Source organism: Ornithodoros turicata, chromosome 3 (genome assembly GCF_037126465.1).
Source record: "Ornithodoros turicata isolate Travis chromosome 3, ASM3712646v1, whole genome shotgun sequence".
NCBI lineage: Eukaryota > Metazoa > Arthropoda > Arachnida > Ixodida > Argasidae > Ornithodoros > Ornithodoros turicata.
Window position 1 is genome coordinate 41,131,994 of NC_088203.1, and position 18,762 is coordinate 41,150,755.

An 18,762-nucleotide genomic window follows, 5' to 3' on the forward strand; every position below is an offset into this window, starting at 1 on the left:
CACCTAACTGATGATTATGTAAGCCAATACCATGTACACCACCGAAAAAGGAGAGTCACTCGGCAAATAAAGTTGCCACGAGCAGTCGTGCGTTTGCGATCTAGACAATCGCGAGAAATTGTCTACACTCATAAGTGGGAAATGACGGATGAGTTTTATTGTGAGTTTGTGGCGGGACATGACAACGCTGTATAATGCTTCGAAAGCGGGTCGCACCGTAGACGTCAGTACCGTCAAGCACATCCGTCGAGAACAGGAAGAGTGCCGTGCCAGCGCTCAGCACCGATTCTGACATATCACCCCATCCATCACTGCGGATGACTGTGTGGACGAGAGTGAGGACATGGGTGGTCACGAGGACCAGTCACCGGAGTAGTTGAGGCAAATGCTGGACCAACGGCGACAACTGCAACAAGGCATTTGACCAACTGAGTGGACAATCAGGCGTCACTGAGGATGCTGCTGCAGTGCCTCCTGCATCACGTTCATCTGAGACTCAAGAAGGATTTGCCAGCACAGGTGGAACCCCTTCTTCAAATGCCACTGAAGTTACTCTTCTGCGTATGGTGGACACCTTTGCGCAATTGCTACTACGTGGCCGTACCCCACCGGACACCACTTGGGCGTTTCTCAGTTTCTATTGGCATACTGGATGGAACATATACTAAAATACCAATAGTTGCGGGATGTTTGTTAAGTGTAGTGGGTGCCGAAAACGTTTGTAACGGTGACGAGGATGTGTTTCTGCAGTTAATATGTACGTCTGCAATGAGTCAAACTGCCCGCTAACATTTCTGATATTCCTTCCTGACAAATATTGTGTTTGTAATTCAGGCTATTGCCTATGATTAGGTTACCTACTGAGTGGAGCTGTCAAACTGACAGGTTTCCTGTGTTGGTGGAAGAGTGCTACGTAGATACTTCGCAGAGAGCAGGACGCGAACAAATGGAGAACCTTGCTTTTACTTATTCTCCAATTTCTCACGCAAGATAGATTCGCTTTCTTTTAGCGCTATACGTAAAAATTACTATTGAATTGATAGTCGAAACAACGTTTCGTAAACGTACGTCTATATTGTCGTATGTTAATCCGGTAGGAACATCGCATGGACATATAATAGACTTTGCAACGCCTCACAAGCACGTCCACTGGACGTGAAAAGTGTCCAGCAGGTACATCCAGAGGACATGCATTTATACAGTTATGGACGACCCAGTAAACCACAAGCGTTTATTAGACATACCAGACAGATCCAAACATATAAGACATTTGGGATGTCTAGTAGACACCCGGATTTGTCCAGCTAACGTGGAATGGATGTACAATGGATCGTCGGAAGCTCATCCATAACTGTATAAATGGATGTCCTCTGGATGTAACAACAGGACATTTGTCACATCCAGTGGACGTGCCTGTGAGGCATTGCGACGTCTAATATATGTCCAATCGATGTTCCTACCGGATTAACATACGATAATATAGACGTACGTTTACGAAACGTTGTTTCGACTACCAATTCAATAATAATTTTACGTATAGCGCTAGAAGAAAGCGAATCTATCTTGCGAGAACGTGAGAAATTGGAGAACAAGTAAAAGTTCGTGTTCGCGTCCTGCCCTCTGCAAAGTATCTACGTAGCACTCTTCCACAACACAGGAAACCTGTCAGTTTGACAGCTTCACTCAGTAAGTAACCTCATCATAGACAATAGCCTGAATTACAAACACAATATTTGTCAGGAAGGAATATCAGACATGCTAGCGGGCAGTTTGACTCATTGCAGACGTACATACAGGGTGTTTCAAAAAACGTGTCATTCGGACTTTATACAAAAACGGGGCGACGGAAAAATACGGGGTAAACGGCATTTGTGTGGCAACTGAATTTGCCACCTTGAAAAAATATTTTCATTTGATTTTAATTGAAATAAATTGAATTTCTTTAATTGAACTTCAAAATTTCCCAAGTCAACCTAACGTTTTTTTTACAGAATTAGAGGGTCCGTAGCGAACTTAGTCAGATCCCCTAAGAAATCCGCTCGATATTGCAAATGGAACTGCCCAAAAAAAGTCCCGAAACTGAGGCTTCCAAGTTTCGGGTATTCAACGGCGCACCAAATCAGACGCAAATATTCGTGGAGAGGAGGACTGCTCCTGCCCCCATGAAAGATAGAAGGTCGAAAAAACACAGGGCGGGAAAAAAGGGGCGGAATCATTTTTGTTTGCCGCTTATCAACGTATGGTGGAATGTCACCTGCCTTGTTATCTGCGCATCTTGTGCTGCACGCCGGTCCGGCGATAAACTGTTCTAGCTTCATGGGGGCAGGAGCATGTCCTGCCCTCCGCGCATTTTTCCGACTGATTTGGTGCGCTGTTGAATACCCGAAACTCTGAAGCCTCAATTTCGGAACTTTTTTGGGGCAGTTCCATTTGCAATATCGAGCGAATTTCTTGGTGGATCTGATTAAGTTAGCTGCAGGCTCTCTAATTCTGTAAAAAAAACGTTAGATTGACTTGGGAAATTTTGGAGTTCAATTAAAGAAATTCAATTTATGTTAATTGCAATCAAATTAAAATATTTTTGCAAGATGGCAAATTCAGTTGCCACACAAGTGCCCTTTACCCCGTATTTTTCAGTCGCCCCGTTTTTTTTATAAAGTCCGAATGACACGTTTTTTGAAACACCCTGTATTAATTGCAGAAACACATGTAGTGCGACGACAACGACACTACAGTAGTCAGAAAAACTAGCCCACCTAGCAGTGCCTATCTAGCAAAACAATTGCTAGATACGCTAGCTAGCGTATTTAGCATCAACAAACAAGACCGCCCCCGTCCCCGCCCCATCCCGCTCTTGCGAATGTTAATTAGGGCTAAACCACGTGAGCGCCAGCCCACAGATACCGACCTCACTGTATCATCTGAGGAATTAACCACGTGGGCACCAGCCCACTTTCACGACTCCATCTGGTAAGCCATCCCTGCAACATGCCTTTCTTAATATTATAATTAGGTGCACGCCCTACTGTGTTGGAGTAAACCACGTCAGAGTGATACCGACCTCACTGTGTCATCTGAGGAATTAACCACGTGGGCACCAGCCCCCATATCGTAAGCCAGCCTCCAGCAAGTCCCTCGCACGCGCAACACGCGCTCTTATTATAATTAGGTTGCATGCCTACTGTAGATTAGACGGAACTACATAAAAAGCACAGTTGCAAGATCGTATTTTAATTATGACTGAACTACCCCCCAGTCCCACTACAGCAGCACCCCATCATCTCACGAAAATTGAACCAGCCCACGAAGCTGTCGTTATACCCTTCTTAATAAGTTTACCTCCACCCTCTCGCAGATTTTAAACCTGACCAGTTGTGGCTGACCACGTGGGGACACCAACCCCTTTGCTTGCTTGTAGGATGCACTCACTGAATGTCATCTTAAGTGTGTAGTTCCATCAGAATGATATACCTCTTTGTTTTAAACAAACTACGTTAACAATGAATAACTAGCTTAGTTATGAAATCAGAAATGTGCCATAACCGTTCATCCATCTAAAGATATTAGTAAAAAGAAATAATAATAAGATTACGAAGATTAATTCTTTATGGATAGTTGCACAATTCTTACTCGATCCTGCAAAAGCGTATACGAAGAGGGGAGTCAAGTCCTGTAGATCTCATAAACAAAATACAGAGGAAGCGTGGACCTCCACGCGAAAGCTTGTACAAATTAAACTTAAACAAAAATCTTCAGTGTCGGCTTCTGTATTTTGTTTATTGGATCCCTGCAAGGATAAAACGATAGCTCGATTCATACATGGCACAACATTGTTCAAATATTTTTTTTTCTTATTACGTTTTAAAGTCGACAAGTAGGACACCTCGCTATCGTCTGCCTAATGGAAATGGTTGATGAGCCAATCGACTCCTTCCGAAGTGCGAGGAGACAGTATATACTTAAACTTCAGAGCGCTAAGAGCGTAACCGAAAAAAAGACAGCTAGAGCCTACAGCTCTGACCTTCGACAACCGATCGAAAAAAAGAAAAATGCACCGGCCGCCGCCACAACATCGTTGCGAATTGCAAGGATATGGCATAGCTAGTATTGAGAAGTGATTATGGACAGGGTGCTAAGGGCGTGTAACCGACAAAAGGCTTACCGCTTCGAAATTCGACATCCGACGCATCATGGGGGAACATCATGATATTCATTGTAGAGATTTCATTAAACATGCTTGGACTTGCAGTCGACCAGGCTACCTCTCCTCATTAATCCGTTTTTGTGTACGACACGGATTAACTCTCGAGAAATGATAAGATCACTTTTTCCGTATTCCATTAAGATGTTGTTGTGTTAGCGACGCTTTGCATATTAGACGACGGGATGGCTGAAGGTCACGCTGTTTCCACTCAGACTGTGATATCTCATCTGCTGATTTGCATGAGCACGCGAGCAAGTCGAATAAACGCTCGAAGATACACGATGTTATTGCAATAGCAAGCATTTGCATATAAGACAACTCGTTGGATAAAGGTCGTACCTTTTTACTCTAGCCGGTGTCGCCTTTGCAACTCGAAGATAGGAAAAATAATTACTATGCGATACATGTTGCGCCGCAGGAAAAAGAAGAAGAAAAAAAGACGCAGTATACTAATGACAGCTACCTCCATGCTGACTGCTTTGATTTCTGAACAGAGCGAGCCAGCCCGGGTAAAGCCGTAATTACCTCTCAAGGATAAACGATAATATCACTTTCCTCATCACGTCTTTGGAGCGAGACGGTCGACGCTGCACTCTCATCTAGGCAAACGAAGCGACTTCTATATAAGACGTTTCGTCCGCAACGCTTTCCGGACTGAGCTGGAATGTCAAGTGAATGACACTTGAAAACAATCAGGTGGATTCACTTGACATTCCAGCTCAGGTTTTTCCGTGCGGGTGTTTGACTGGAAAAGCAGACTAAGGTGAGTACATGCTTTTTCTTTTCTCTTGTTATAAGTTCTTCCCCTGTGAGCGTGCAAGGTCACAGCCATTTATGGAATGCATGTATGTGAAAGAAAAAAAGAAAAGAGGTTCATTCCTTCCCACTGCCGACATGCAAATCTTTGTGATTTTTAAAGTGCACCTTCTTAGATCGTCGCAGTAGATGAAATGAAAAATAAACGATTGCAAACAGTACAACATTATTTTTTTTATTTAGGACATTGCATTGCGTTGTATGTTTGGGAGGACATTGCTAATTTACAAGTCGGCTTCACCTAACTTTACGTGCGTTGCGGGAAGTCAACGTTAGGAAATGCTCAGTCTTGCTGGATTGCTTGTTTCTTTGCATTTCAATTCAGCGGAACGGTGTTTTTTTTAATTGTTTGACTTTGGTTCTTCATAAAACATATTTTCCAGTTCATCGTCTTTGTTGTAACTACTCCGACGAGGTTGAAGGGCCATCTTACATTTTGGGCTTGTAAGATCGACTTCTTCTAAGCATTTTTTAGCTTCTCTCTTTCATTTCATGTTCGGGTAACAACAGAACACTTCACCTGCACGTCAATGGCAAACAGGTCAGAAAGAAAGGAATGTGTCTACCTTCACTTGTGAGATGTAGCTAGTCTTCACCCAAGTCCTACGTGCATTGGGGGAAAGCCTACTTTAGGAAATGTTCAGTCTTGCTGACTGCATGTTTCTTTGCATTTAAACTTAGCGAAACGGTGTTTTTTTTAATCGTTTGATTTTGGTTTGACATAAAACATATTTTCCAGTTCATCTTCCTTCTTTTGTTGTAACTACTCCGAGGAGGTTGAAGGGAAGAGTTTGAGATCTTCCTTGACAACAAGACAAAAATGTGTGCTACACAATGGAGAAGACGTAGAAAACTTTTTTTTTTCAAGTTAATCCACTCGGGGTTCCAGATGAAGATCTTTTTCTCTGTGAGAGTGTTTGACTGGAAAGAGAGACTGTGGTAAGTACATGGATTTGCCCTCCTCTTTTGCAATACATATATATATATATAATGCTTTTCTATGAACATGCAAGTCATTTATGGAAATGCAAATATGAGGAAAGACAAAGTTTCATGCCTCCCGCTTTCAGTGGCGACATGCAGGTCTTTGTGATTTAAGGAATGCTTTCCTAGTCCATCACAGGAAGTGAAAACGTTTGCAAGCAGTTACATTTTTTTTTATTTAGATACAAGGACAGAGAGATCACAGCCCTTTATGATAGTGAGATTCCATAGCCAGAGTGATGTCGACCAATTGTTCTGCCAAGAGAGTAAATGTTGCCTGGGCAGCGGCGAAGTTTTAACTCACGTTCTAAGCACAAACAGCATACATCTGAGCATTCGTTATCGTAATAGGTCCTTGTAAGATTGGCTGTCTCTAAGCATTTTTGCAGCTGGCGTGTTTCATTTCGTGTTAGGGTAACACCAGAACGCTTCGGTTTACCGTTTTCACTCCAAATGCGTACCACAAGCAAGTCAGAAGGGCACGAATGTACATAAACATATTTTTCCAGTTCAGCTTCTTTGCTGCAATTGCCCTGATGAAGCTGAAGGGAAGAGGATGTGAGCTTCGTAGCTCGATGATCACCACAACAAGCAAAAATGTGTGCCACACAACGGAGAAGAGAACACACAAACATCTATCCATGTCTGTTCACTCACAATGAAATGAGAGGGCTTAGTACAAATGTACATTTTTATTTCCCTGATACACGAGCGGTGATTATTTTTTTATGCTCCATTGTGCACCAGTCGATGTTTGAAGAGGTCAAGTGTTAGCTTGCTGATGTAGCCTGTTAAGTAGTGCCAACCTTCAGACTCGGCTTGTTCCATGAAACATAGACTCTCGGCAGCAAGATGCATAGCGTCAACCTCGTCAGCATATGTCAAAATTTCGTCCACGTGACGTGACCATTCAGCAAGTAAGGCGAAAGGCTGATTCCGAGGCAAACGTACAGGCGGTGTGAACTCTGGCATACATTGTTTTTGCAGTTTTCCAAGTAACCCTGTCAGGAGGTTGATCTGGCAACGCCTGAAACAACACCATATCCGTCACAATTTTAAAAGCTTCCACGAGCGAAGTTTTGCCTACTTGTGTTAACCCACATTCCAATATCTCCTTGTAGGAGACGTGTTTGAGACGACACACAGGCTGCATCCGAAACTCGTGTGTGTAACCTCTTCTCCATCTGCCACACACATCTCTACCTAGCACAGGCTGCTCTTCATCTGCGTCTGATGATGACAACCACGCGCCATCAAGCCGAGGATCAACCTCAGGCCATGTTGTGTCATCGGCGGCTGACTTGTCTTGACTGGTCATTACAAACCAAGGTAATTTTCTGCGATGCACTTCTTGTCCAGACTGCCAGTGAACTGAACCAAGTACTGAAGCTTCCCATTTCTAACTCGTCGTTTTATGATCTTCTCTACTTTTGGAACCTCTCTCACTCGTACAATTTCACTCTCATAAAACCCACCAATGATGTCTTCATTTTTAAGATCACGTAATAGGTACGTGTTAGGATACCCTAACTTGATCGCTCTCACCACGAAGAGTTCTGACGTAAATGACCCTAAATAACGTTTTATTAGCTGATGTCTGTATTTTGCAATTCTCACTACGTCTCCAACACTGTAGCGCGGCTTTTTTGGTGGTCCAACCGGGCTGGGGTACAGTCTCTCTCGGAAAATGTGCTCGTTTTCTTTCTTTACGTCCACTGGTCTGGCAGAAAGCGATCTGTGTACGCGATTGTTGTAAGCTTTCACTACTTGAGGTAAAATGTTCACATATCGCTTGTGACCCTGGAATGTGAAGATACGGTACAGTGTGGTCACAATTGTTCGCTGAGATCGCTCGCGATACTGGCCTTCATAGGTGAATTTGTATGGATGAGCCGGATCCCCCTTGCTTTCAGAAACTGTTGTACCACCTTGTTTGTAAATTCTGTTCCACGATCTGTGTGCAAAAGCTTGGGTGTCCCAATTCTTTTAAAGGCAAGTTTAAAAGCTCGAATAACCTCGGGAGATCGTTTATTACGAATAGGTACAATGGCAAGAAGCCGAGAGAAAGCATCTATACAAAAGAGCAAATAGCGAAAACCATCGTTCTGGTTCTTTAGACTTTGCAAATCCTTTAGGTCAGCCTGGAATAGTTCACGAAGTCCAAGTGCAATGGTTTTTCGAAACTTCGTGGGTCGCTTGTATTCCTTATGCAAACTGTACACATCACTTGTCTCCAGAAATTTAGTGACTTTGTCCTTCTTTTCGCCAATGGCTCGAGCAAGTCTCTGCACTCCACCAAAGCTGCCGACATGTTGCGGGTCATAGTAGGCTGCCATTAGTACTTCTTCCTACTGCAAACTCTAAGAGCATCGAGTGATAGATAAGCGTTGATTGTAGCTGAAACGTCTCCTCTCATCCAGGGAGGTTGCCTGTTGTGAAGTTCGTACTTCAAAAGCTCAACAATAGATGAGTGTGGCACCACCTTTCCGTGACAGATAACTCTTCCGTACTCGTCGTAAGCCAGAACCGTTGTCATCAGCTGAAGCATAGCTAATACCTTTTTATGATGTCTTGGAGGGAAGTGTGACAGTATTTTTTCTTCTTCGAAGTAGCCTCTCTCCTCGGAGTTCAGTACGGTGTCCATGTGAGCTGTCGTGCGCGCTTCGCGGCTCGTGTGAGCGGTGGTGACGCACGTCGAGGTGTGGAAGCTTCACTTACGGAATGAGGTGAAGGAGTGGCCAGAGTTTTCTCTGCTGTATGTTTTTGAAGACGAGATGGGTGCACAATAAGTGCTGGTAAGTTTAGCTTGACCAATAGCGGCAAAATCCGATCAAAATAGGGTGGTCTTTGAACATTTCTTGCTTTCGTCACGAGATAGTATACGAGGTCAATTATATTAGTATTGTCTACTCGCTCACCGTCGACAATTATCTGAAATGTTTTCCTATCCCATGAGATCGTTGGTTCCAGAAGACGTAATAGGTTTTCTGATCTGATTTTATAGCCACTGCTCATGAAATCAACGACAGTATTACTTTTTTCCTCGGTCTGTGTTTCCTCTTCTCTCGCTGTTGTTGAACCCAGTGTAGGTGTGCTCTCACTCACAGTGGGATGTAGCAAGGAGTGAAGATATTGGATTATCTCTTTTGCTTTGATATCGTCTGGTTCATCTTTCTTCAATATCTGTGGGATGGGGGTTTCCCGGTAAGGCACAAGCTCGTATTTCTGCATCGACTACACTCCGATTGCTTTTGCTATCGCCCTTCCACCTAAAGTCGAGAGGAGACCCAGCAAAGGTGGCAAAAGGAACTGTAGAAAACCACCAGATTGTTGCAATACCTTTCGAACTTTCTTCACTCCTGTAGTGTCTCGTTTTGCCAAAAAGCGGATAGGTGTTGCATAAGGTTGCAACTGATTTCTCACTCTTGGAGCTACCTTAATGTTTCCTTTACAAAGATTCATACAAATCTCTCGAATAGCAGTTAGTTGCTCTCTCGTAGCATGTTCCAGGAGAAAATAACGTTGCTCCGGCAACTTTGCATCAGCAAGCAACTGAAGAAATGAATATTCTTCTTGACACGTTTCATGTTTTATATACTATTTGTCGCTGGTCGTCTGGAAATATATTAGTCCACACCCTAAATTGGTCTGAACAGTTTTGGGATAGGTCAATTACAAGGTATGAATATGGTTTCTTGCAAGCATCTTTATATATACTTGGCAGTAGTTCACTTTTCTTTCGACCAAACAGTTGTCGTGAAAGTATTTGCATTTGGTCCGCAGTGCGGGCGGAACGACATAAAATTAAGGCACTGCTGTTAAACTGAATGCATCTATACAGAGGATCATTAATAAATAAATATTGTGTTATGAAAATAGCTGAACAGTTGAGGTGGTGACAGCCAGCTACATAAAAATTGCAGATTTCTTTGAGCCTTTGTTTGTCGGCTAAGCAATCATCAAATATAATTAAAGAATTTCTTACAGTATCAAGATTAGTAGGAATATCCTGACTGAAGGTTACCTCTGGAAAATTATCGAAGATTGGTTGTTTGTACAAGTATATGTACAATATATGATCAAATGGTTTGTCGAAGACAGCAGCTCTATGTTTAATTAGACGTGTAACAAGTGTCGTCTTTCCACTCTGGCTTTGACCTGATATGGTCATTGAGACCGGAGTGGTAAACCTATAAGGTCCAACCTCAGCCATCTTTTGCAAACGAATGAAGCATGCTATGAAATCACAACATTACATAAAGGAAGGTTACAGCAAAGACGAGCCTGTACATCACTCTCAGATTGGCTAAACTGAAATACAGACATTCAAGGTTGTAGACATTCAAGGTTGCGCACAGCCGTGTTAGTTATCAGACCAGGAGCATTCCATAATGGAAGGTTACAACAAAAAGCAAAGACAAGTCTGTGCTCTAAGCTTGCCCAAAGTCGAAGTACACACGTTCAAGGTTGTAGACATTCAAGGTTGTGCACGCAGGTATGTTAGTTACCAGACCAATGAAGTTAGATAGGACACGCTGAAACATGTCTTCACGTATAACGTTGCAAGGATGTAGACGTTCAAGGCTGTGCACACATGTTAGAGAGCTGCATGCAATCGCTATATAAGAGCGGACATAGAGAGTGGTTCTTCATTCAGAACGTCAGACTGAGGAGGTGTGTTACATATTCCTGTGGAAGATGTAAGAGTTTACAAATCTATTCTTCTCTTTCAGTTCATTCTATACAGCAAGAGGAGAAAGCAAATTGTCATCATAACAGCGAAGCCTCCATAACACAAGTAAGCTATGTCATCCGTCATGGAAAAGTTGGATAAACTGAAAAAATGTGGTGACGGTGAAATTCAGAAAATGAGCAACATACCCAAAAACGAAAAGTTCGAAGTGCTGGACATTCAGAAAATTGACACTATGTATGGCGAGGCAGTATACGTGGAGCTCCGCATGGAAAACGACAAGCCAGTGAAAGTGTATCTACCTGGACGCTTCAAAAAATTGTCGGAGGAAGAGCTAGAGGAAATGCGACTGCTTCCAAATCTCAAAATGGAGAAGAAAGAACGGTTTACCAAAGATGGTAAAAAAGTCATTTCGCCAGATATTATCTTCACCAATTCGAAGAGAAAGTGATGAGATATGGTGACGTGTCACTTATGCTCCCAGCACGAACGGCAGTATTATGCAACAGCATTAGGTCTTCAGATTCACTTGGCAAATGTTCACAATCTTCAAGCCCCCTGCATTCCTTTTTGTGAGACTTTGTGCACACTGCGAAACTATACTAATCGGTTCGAGCTACATTTACACGACAGGGACGTTAGCGGACATGATGTTACAACCTTTTTTCACGAGTACAGACAGTACATTGCTGATGTCTTACGACACTTTGGTTTCCCACTGCGCTATTTTGTATTGCTTAAAGTGGAACTTGGTCGTCACACGCCAGACGATGAGTTACAGCTCGAAATTAGTTTCGTGCCTTCCAAAGTAGTGACAGTATGGTCAGAGGCAGATGTAGAACCTTCTATCACTCAAGTGACTGCTGAAATAGCACAAAATTTGGAAAACCTCGAAGTAGAAGGTTCAGGTTTTTTTCTCTTTCGCATTCATGCCTGTATCATGAACATTGGACGTTTGATGCCTCAACTGATTGGATGTGCCCAGTTTGAGTTACCGCAAGAATTGAAGCATAAGTTTCGTTCTCTGTTGTGTGTGGACTTTGGTTTGCATGAAGATGAGCAGAACATGTGTTTTGCCTTCTCTGTAATAGCTGCACTGCATCCTGCTACTGGTTATCGCAGGCGTAGGGCATCTTCGTACAGACCATATATTTCTGAGTATGTTTTTCCGAAAACATTCCCGGTAGCTTTCCCAAAAGAGGTTGAAGCATTCGAAAAAAATAATGGTATCAGTATCAATGTGTACGCCTACGAAAGGGAAGACAAATCTCTGTACCCCATCAAGGTTGTCGATGACGAGCGTGAGAAACATGTGGATCTGTTGCTAATCGACTCTCATTTTCTGCTTATCACAAATTTTAATGGATTATTTCAACCTAGCGGACGGTTTCATTGCAAGAGGTGTATGATGGGCTTCTCATCAGACAGAATCCTCAGTGATCATTTAAAGATGTGTTTGCATCAGAAGGTTGCTAAGACAATTTACCCTAAGAAGGGAGAGACGGTAGCATTTGCCGGGGAACATCTCATGTCGGAAGTCCCTTTCTACTGTGTATATGATTTTGAAAGTGTTTTGTCACCTTGTTTGGAGGAAACAAACGTGTATGAGGATCACTGTCCTTCCTCATTTTGCCTTTTGGTTATACGTGCATCCGACTCACACGTGTTGCAAAAGCATCTTTTCCGTGGTCCTAATTGTGTCACAGTATTTATGGAGCTGCTGCGGAAATTGCATGACGAAATTTTAGGATGGATACATGCTTTTGCACCTCTAGAAATGACTGAAGAGAATGAGCGTCAACATACAGCAGCCACTCATTGTAATATCTGCAAAGAATCCTTTGCTAAAAGACAAAAAGTTCGAGACCATGACCATGTAAGCGGAGAATTTCGACAAACACTATGTCAGACGTGTAACCTGAAACTGAGAGTGCCACCCAAGATTCCAATCATTGCACATAATGCTAACTATGACATGAGTTTTCTCCTGTCTCATTTACATCTGCTTAAGAAGTCAGACATCAACGTGATTGCCACCAGCTGTCAAAAATTTAAAGCAATTGACATCGGCTCTTATCGATTCTTGGACAGTTTGAGTTTTCTGAACGCAAGCCTTGAAACACTGGTGAAAAATCTACGTGATAAAGGTGAATCCAACTTTCAATGCCTTCGCCAGTTTTTTCCAAATGAGGAACACTTTCAGCTGGTTGTTCGTAAGGGGGTCTTCTGTTATAACTTTGTCACCAGTTTTGAAGCCTATGATGAGCCTTCGCTACCACCTCGAGATAAGTTCTTTAACATTTTGAATGGAACCGAAGTAAGTGAACAAGACTACAACCACGCGCAGAATGTGTATGAAAAATTTCGGCTCAAGAGTCTTGGAGAGTATTCGGACTTATACCTTCTGACAGACACACTGCTTTTAGCAGATGTGTTTCAGAACTTTCGAAAGTGGACACTCGATGTGCACAAGATTGAACCGTTTCATTTTGTATCCCTTCCAGGATTAAGCATGTCTTGTGCACTAAAAATGAGTCAGGTAGAACTAGAACTAATTAACGACCCCAACGCGTACCTGCTCATCGAGAATGGCTTACGAGGAGGTGTCACACAGTGCTCCCTGAGAAAAGCAACTGCGAATGTGCCAGGAACAGAACAGTTTGATCCCGAAAAAGAAAAAAAAATAATTAACTACATTGATGTAAATGGCCTGTATGGAGCAGTCATGAGAGAACCATTGCCTTACGGAGGATTTGAGTGGCTCACTGAGGAGGAAATTGTTAACTTGGATATAGCTCAGATACGAGATGATAGCCCTGTGGGTTACTTTCTTGAGGTAGACCTAGTGTATGACCGAGCAACTCATGAACACCACAGAGATCTTCCCGTTGCCCCTGAAAAAATGTCCGTTCGTTATGAGCTATTGTCAGACTATCAGAAGGCGCTCATGAAGAAGTTCAATCTTCCACAGAAAGCTACCGAAGCAAAACTGTTGCTAACATTATTTGATAAAGAGAGGTACTTTCTCCACTATCGCAATTTGCAACTGTATCTGCAATTGGGGTTGCGTCTCACTAAAGTTCACAGGGTTCTCAAGTTCAATCAAAAGCCCTTTCTGCGATCCTATGTCGACTTCAATCACGAACTTCGGAAGCGAGCTACAAACGCATTTGAGAAACAGCAATCAAAGCTAATGATTAATAGTGTATATGGCAGGACATGTATGCAAGTCAGGAAATTCGTAAATTGTCGCCTCACAGTAACAGATGAGCAAGTGTTGAAGCTTCTACGTAAACCAAACTTGAAACAGTTCCGCCCTCTGAGCTCTCACGTCATCTTGTTCCAATTTAGTCAGTCTGTTCTTCGCATGAAGCAACCGCTGTACCTGGGCTTCACAATATTGGAATTGTCTAAGCTGAAGATGTTTGATTTTTATCATAACCATCTTCTCCGTGTAGCCCCTGATACACGACTGCTATACATGGACACTGATTCTTACATTGTGATGCTGAGTGACGATAAAGTACTCCACGAACTAGCTGACGAGCATCTAGACAACTCTGGATATGACCCTGATCACCCACTCTATTCGACAAAAAACAGGATGGTACTAGGAAAGTTTAAAAATGAGCTTCCTCGTGATCACATTCTTGGCTTCTGTTGTCTGAAGCCAAAGCTGTACGCCCTCGATCTGTGCAGCAAAAAGCAGTACAATCGCGCTAAGGGTGTTAAACAATGTGAAGCACAAAAACTCCACTTCTCTATGTATACGAATGCTCTCGAGCAGGGCACAATGCATAAAGTTAAACAGAACCTCATTGTGCACAAGGACAATGTCAACAAAAGTGTGTCAGTGACAAAAATAGCCCTCAATCCACTGGATACGAAACGCTTCATTTGTGATGATGGAATTGACACGCTACCTTTTGGCTATGGTTGAATTTTTTTAATGTGTACGGATTGGTCTCTCTAATGAAGCGATGGTGTTGGGGTGTGCACCGTCACGAGGTTTCATTACAGAGTTGGCATACGGGAGTAGGAGGGAACTCATCTGTTATCACCCCCGCAACAGATGTTGCCCTTCTATTCCTGGTCCCACAGAAAAAAATTGTAATAAAGATGTTACATCCATATAGCTATGGTTTGTCATATATTAGAACAATGTCATGTTAGAACCATGAACTAAAGCTATTGCATTATTCCACATCTATGGTTGTCAGTGTGGGATTACTTACAACTGTGAGTTAGGAGCTAGAGGATATTTGTTAGCCACGAGTGATGACTAAGCTGAGACCTGGTCTGATGAATTTCATGTCTTCCTGAAGTAATGTGTAGCTCTTGATGTGAGTGAAAGAGAGACAGTTTGCTTTCCCATATTGCTGCATGCATTTGCGATGGAAATAACAACTGACTTTGTCTGCAAGTCACTGTTTGTAAATGGACCGTCTCAGACGAATTTGATTATATGTGCGTGAAATAACCTGTTTTCTAAGAATTTGATTATAAGAGTATGTGATAACCAGTTTCTAATAGCATGTATGTAATCTATAACAACGTCTTTGTTTGCAAGTCAGTGTTTGCAAATAGCCTGTCTCAGATGAGAGTCACTGTTTGTAAATGATCCGTGTCAGAAAATTTTTGATTATACAGTCAAACTTCTTTACAACGAAACTCAGGGGACAGCAAAAAAAATTCGCAGTAAAGGTATTTTCGTTAAAAAGGATGTCCATTATTGGACCTATAGGGCTCCAGCAGGACCGCAAAAAAATTGCTGTAGTGGTATTTTCGTTAAAAAGGTGTTCGCTATAAAGGAGTTTGACTGTATGTGTATGAAATAACCAGTTTCTAATAGCATGTATGTAATCATCAACAATGTCTTTGTTTGCAAGTCACTGTTTGTAAATAGCCTATCTCAGATGAGATTTTTTTTATTACCAATGATTCATTATATAGTGTGCAAATTAAGTTGACAAATAAAGCTCTTTTCAGGCAAACTGAAATTTTATTGAATGCTCATAGTACACTACAGCATGACATATCCTCTGTTTTTCTTGGGAAATTTTTTCGAACAAGTGTTTCTATCAATCTGTCATTGTGTCTGAAGTTGGTTGGTGAAAACTTCTGAGTGCACTCTTGAAGAGAGAAACCACAGGCTAGAAGACTACCTACATACAAGCAGTACAGTCCACATGTAGCAGATCCATATCCCTGAAGTCGTTTTGCATTGTAGTGAAAGGAAGATGTTGGGTGAATAAACTGGTAAATTTCTTTGCAAACTGGTCGTATGCCGTAGCTGTCGAAATAAGAAATGCTGTTGTTCTTAGAGATGTAACATAAGGTCCAGTGTTCTCCAGGAGAGGATCTAGGAGCTGTGTTTACAACATACAGCCCTGGTTCAGCTTTTTGACTTGCAATTTCATTGCATGCAAATGTTCCACGAAACAGTGGCCTTGTGCAGTGATTTCGAGCAAAGGCTGCATAAAATTCCCATTCCTCCATTTTTTTCTATACGAATTTGACTCGTCTGTCTTTGTTGATTTCTAGCACACGAGGTGTTTCTGAAACAAAGAGAACTGTAACAGCCTCTGTAAGATTTCCACCAAATGTTAGGGTGAGACGAACATTGGCTTGTACCACTGGACTCAGCGACTGCACTTCCACATCTGGAGTGAGATGGTAGTAGAGCATAAACGTTTCTTTCTCATATGCAGCCGGAGCTAGAGGTATGTCTTTCCGCTTCAGCTTGTGAAGCAAATTCATATATCCTTTAGAGTAGATCGATCGTTGAAAGTCAAAGTCATCTGTGTACTGTTGTCCACCAACATCAAGCACAGCTCTCTTAAGCTTGAAATTTTCAAGTTTAAATGGATTCCTTTGTCTGTTACCCTGGTAGGCTTCACTTCTAACCATCAATACTGTCAGCTTTGAGGGAACTCGTTCACTGTAAAGGTCATCGAAAATCACTTGAGATTGATTTGGAGCAATTGTCCTGTACTTAATCTCTAATCCTCGAAGGAGGTATGATGCTGGAGTTGTCTGAAGTCTTCGTTCGATGCCGACGAGTACACTTGGAGAAACCTGCACACGTCGCAGGTACAACACAATTCGTGAAAACTCTATAGTGTGTTTTTCAGTCTCGCTGGCAGGTGCAAGAAGTCGAAAATCATCTGTGTTCTGACGAAGGACAACTCTTATGTCGACTCCATTGAGAAGAAACTTTTCCTGTTGACATATATCACTGAAGATAGGGGAATAAAGATCGCAGAGTGTCGAACCTTTGGTCCGTTTGTAGCGTGCAAAAATTCCTTTTGCCTCAACAGGAGCGGCAAAATTTTCAGATTCTCCCACTGGATCTGGTTCGTAGAGCATTGCAGAGAGGGTGTGAGTTTGAGTAACATTATTAGCATTTGTTATTATGTCCAAGTATGAACGATATGCATAATTTTCGAAGTTAGAAACCAGTGTCGAATTAAGGTAGACGTGGACATGATGAAAGAGCGAGGATGCAAATGCTTGCACAGGTATCACACTATCTGGTGTCACTGTACTGCCAACTGTACTTGATGCTGTATCTCCATTTTTCCGTACAATTTTGCATTGAATGTGTAGAAAACTAGACTGCAAGTCAAAGAATCCACCTCCGAGACCTGGAACATTATATTCGATTACACCACTTGCTGTAGGGGCAGAAACTGGAAAAAACTCCACATATTCTGACTTCTCCAAGGAAAAGTTTGTTGGAGGAAGAGAAAACAGTTCCAATTGGTTCGTGGTGCAGAGGCAGGAATTCTTATGTACTATTGCGATGCTAGACATTTTCTGTAGTAAAAAAATCGACCTTTCTTCGCTTCTTCAGGGATTTTACTGACCGACCCACCCTCTTACGTTTGCTTTTATTGTTGACAGATTGTTTTCTTTTCCTTCCTTTCCTCTGAGCCTCTGAAGCAACTCGTCACGTGTTGAATGGATTGTACGACCAACTCCTTTCCTTAGAGCTTCTCTAAACGTTGATCCCTGCTTAACTTCTTCTGCTATGTGTCGTCCAGTGTCGAGGAGCTTTCGACTCACGTAGGGAGCTACCTTCTTCGTTAGTATAGGTATAAACTGCTGCACTAAATCAGAGAAATAACCAGATCCGACTTGATAAAGAGGAGCTGAATAATGTGGCAGTGGTTGATCACGTTTGCCCGTACCATAATGTGCTATGCAACAGGGTGCCTGTGTTATATACATTTTCGAAAATGCAGTGTCACTCCAACACGTCCTGAGCCGGCAATGAATGGAATGAAATCACCTATCTCGTTTGCCAGTTCGATTTGAATGGTGGTCAGTTCTTTTGCTATCACATATTTATAGTAAAGATTAGTGAAAGAATATGAAATCACTTCATTCCGACTCTGCACTCTGAAAGGGAGTAAACGGAGAAGAGGTGCCGTGATATCACCGACAGCTTCATTCTCGATGATGTCACTGTAAATAAAGATATAATTTTGTGCTGGAAAAAGACAGACATCCCGCTGGGCTACAGCAAAACTTGAGAAGGTTGTCCTTTTTCCGAATCCAAGCATCAGAGCCAAATATGGATGAAATGTGACATAACCTTCGCTACGACCTTCCAGCTGACAAACTCCATTGTATGGATTATAAAACAAAACACGTGCACTTTCTGGTAGCCCTAGCTTTGTTCGGTATGCATGATTTATTGCATCAACTAGGTCCTTTCCCGACTCGTAATACCCTTCTGGAATTTCATATTTTGTTGTACGTGAGCGGTACATGATTAAAGTAATTTTTTCTTCTGTGTCCTCTTTATACTTCAATACTTTTACTGGTTGACCTTCATCCACTTCCGAAGATCCAATAATCTTTTCAGGAAAACCAAGCTTGGCAGAGAGAGCTAGGCTCAACTCAAGTCCGGTATTGAGTGGCAGTTGTAGCTCATAATGTCCAGTGACACGTAGAATCCTTGCTTGGCTTTTTAAATGTTTCGTTAGGAATTGTCGAATTGGTAAGATAATGTTTTCTCCTGCGCGAAACTTAATTTGCTCTGTTATGAGTGTAGGAG

General features: G+C 42.3%; 2 protein-coding genes across 4 annotated transcripts in view; one reads left to right on the plus strand and one right to left on the minus strand.

Annotated features, from left to right (window-relative positions):
* LOC135388435 (xaa-Arg dipeptidase-like) overlaps positions 1 to 18,762 on the minus strand; it is an 89,493-nt gene that overhangs the window by 60,189 nt on the left and 10,542 nt on the right. The window lies entirely within an intron of this gene.
* Positions 7,188 to 17,473, plus strand: LOC135388434 (uncharacterized). 2 transcript variants are annotated; one of them, XM_064617997.1, is made up of 3 exons: positions 7,188 to 7,333; positions 10,738 to 11,162; positions 11,531 to 17,473. In XM_064617997.1, exon 3 carries the CDS (start codon positions 11,638 to 11,640, stop codon positions 14,635 to 14,637), a length of 3,000 nt encoding a protein of 999 aa, XP_064474067.1. In that variant the 5' UTR covers positions 7,188 to 7,333; positions 10,738 to 11,162; positions 11,531 to 11,637; the 3' UTR covers positions 14,638 to 17,473. The 2 variants fall into 2 exon arrangements, with proteins under 2 accessions (XP_064474067.1, XP_064474066.1); XM_064617996.1 differs by having other exon boundaries at positions 10,738 to 10,802; positions 10,870 to 17,473.

What these genes read in the sequence shown, in the direction of transcription:
- LOC135388434 (XM_064617996.1), top strand. Translation starts at nt 11,155, where the DNA reads ATGGTGACGTGTCACTTATGCTCCCAGCACGAACGGCAGTATTATGCA.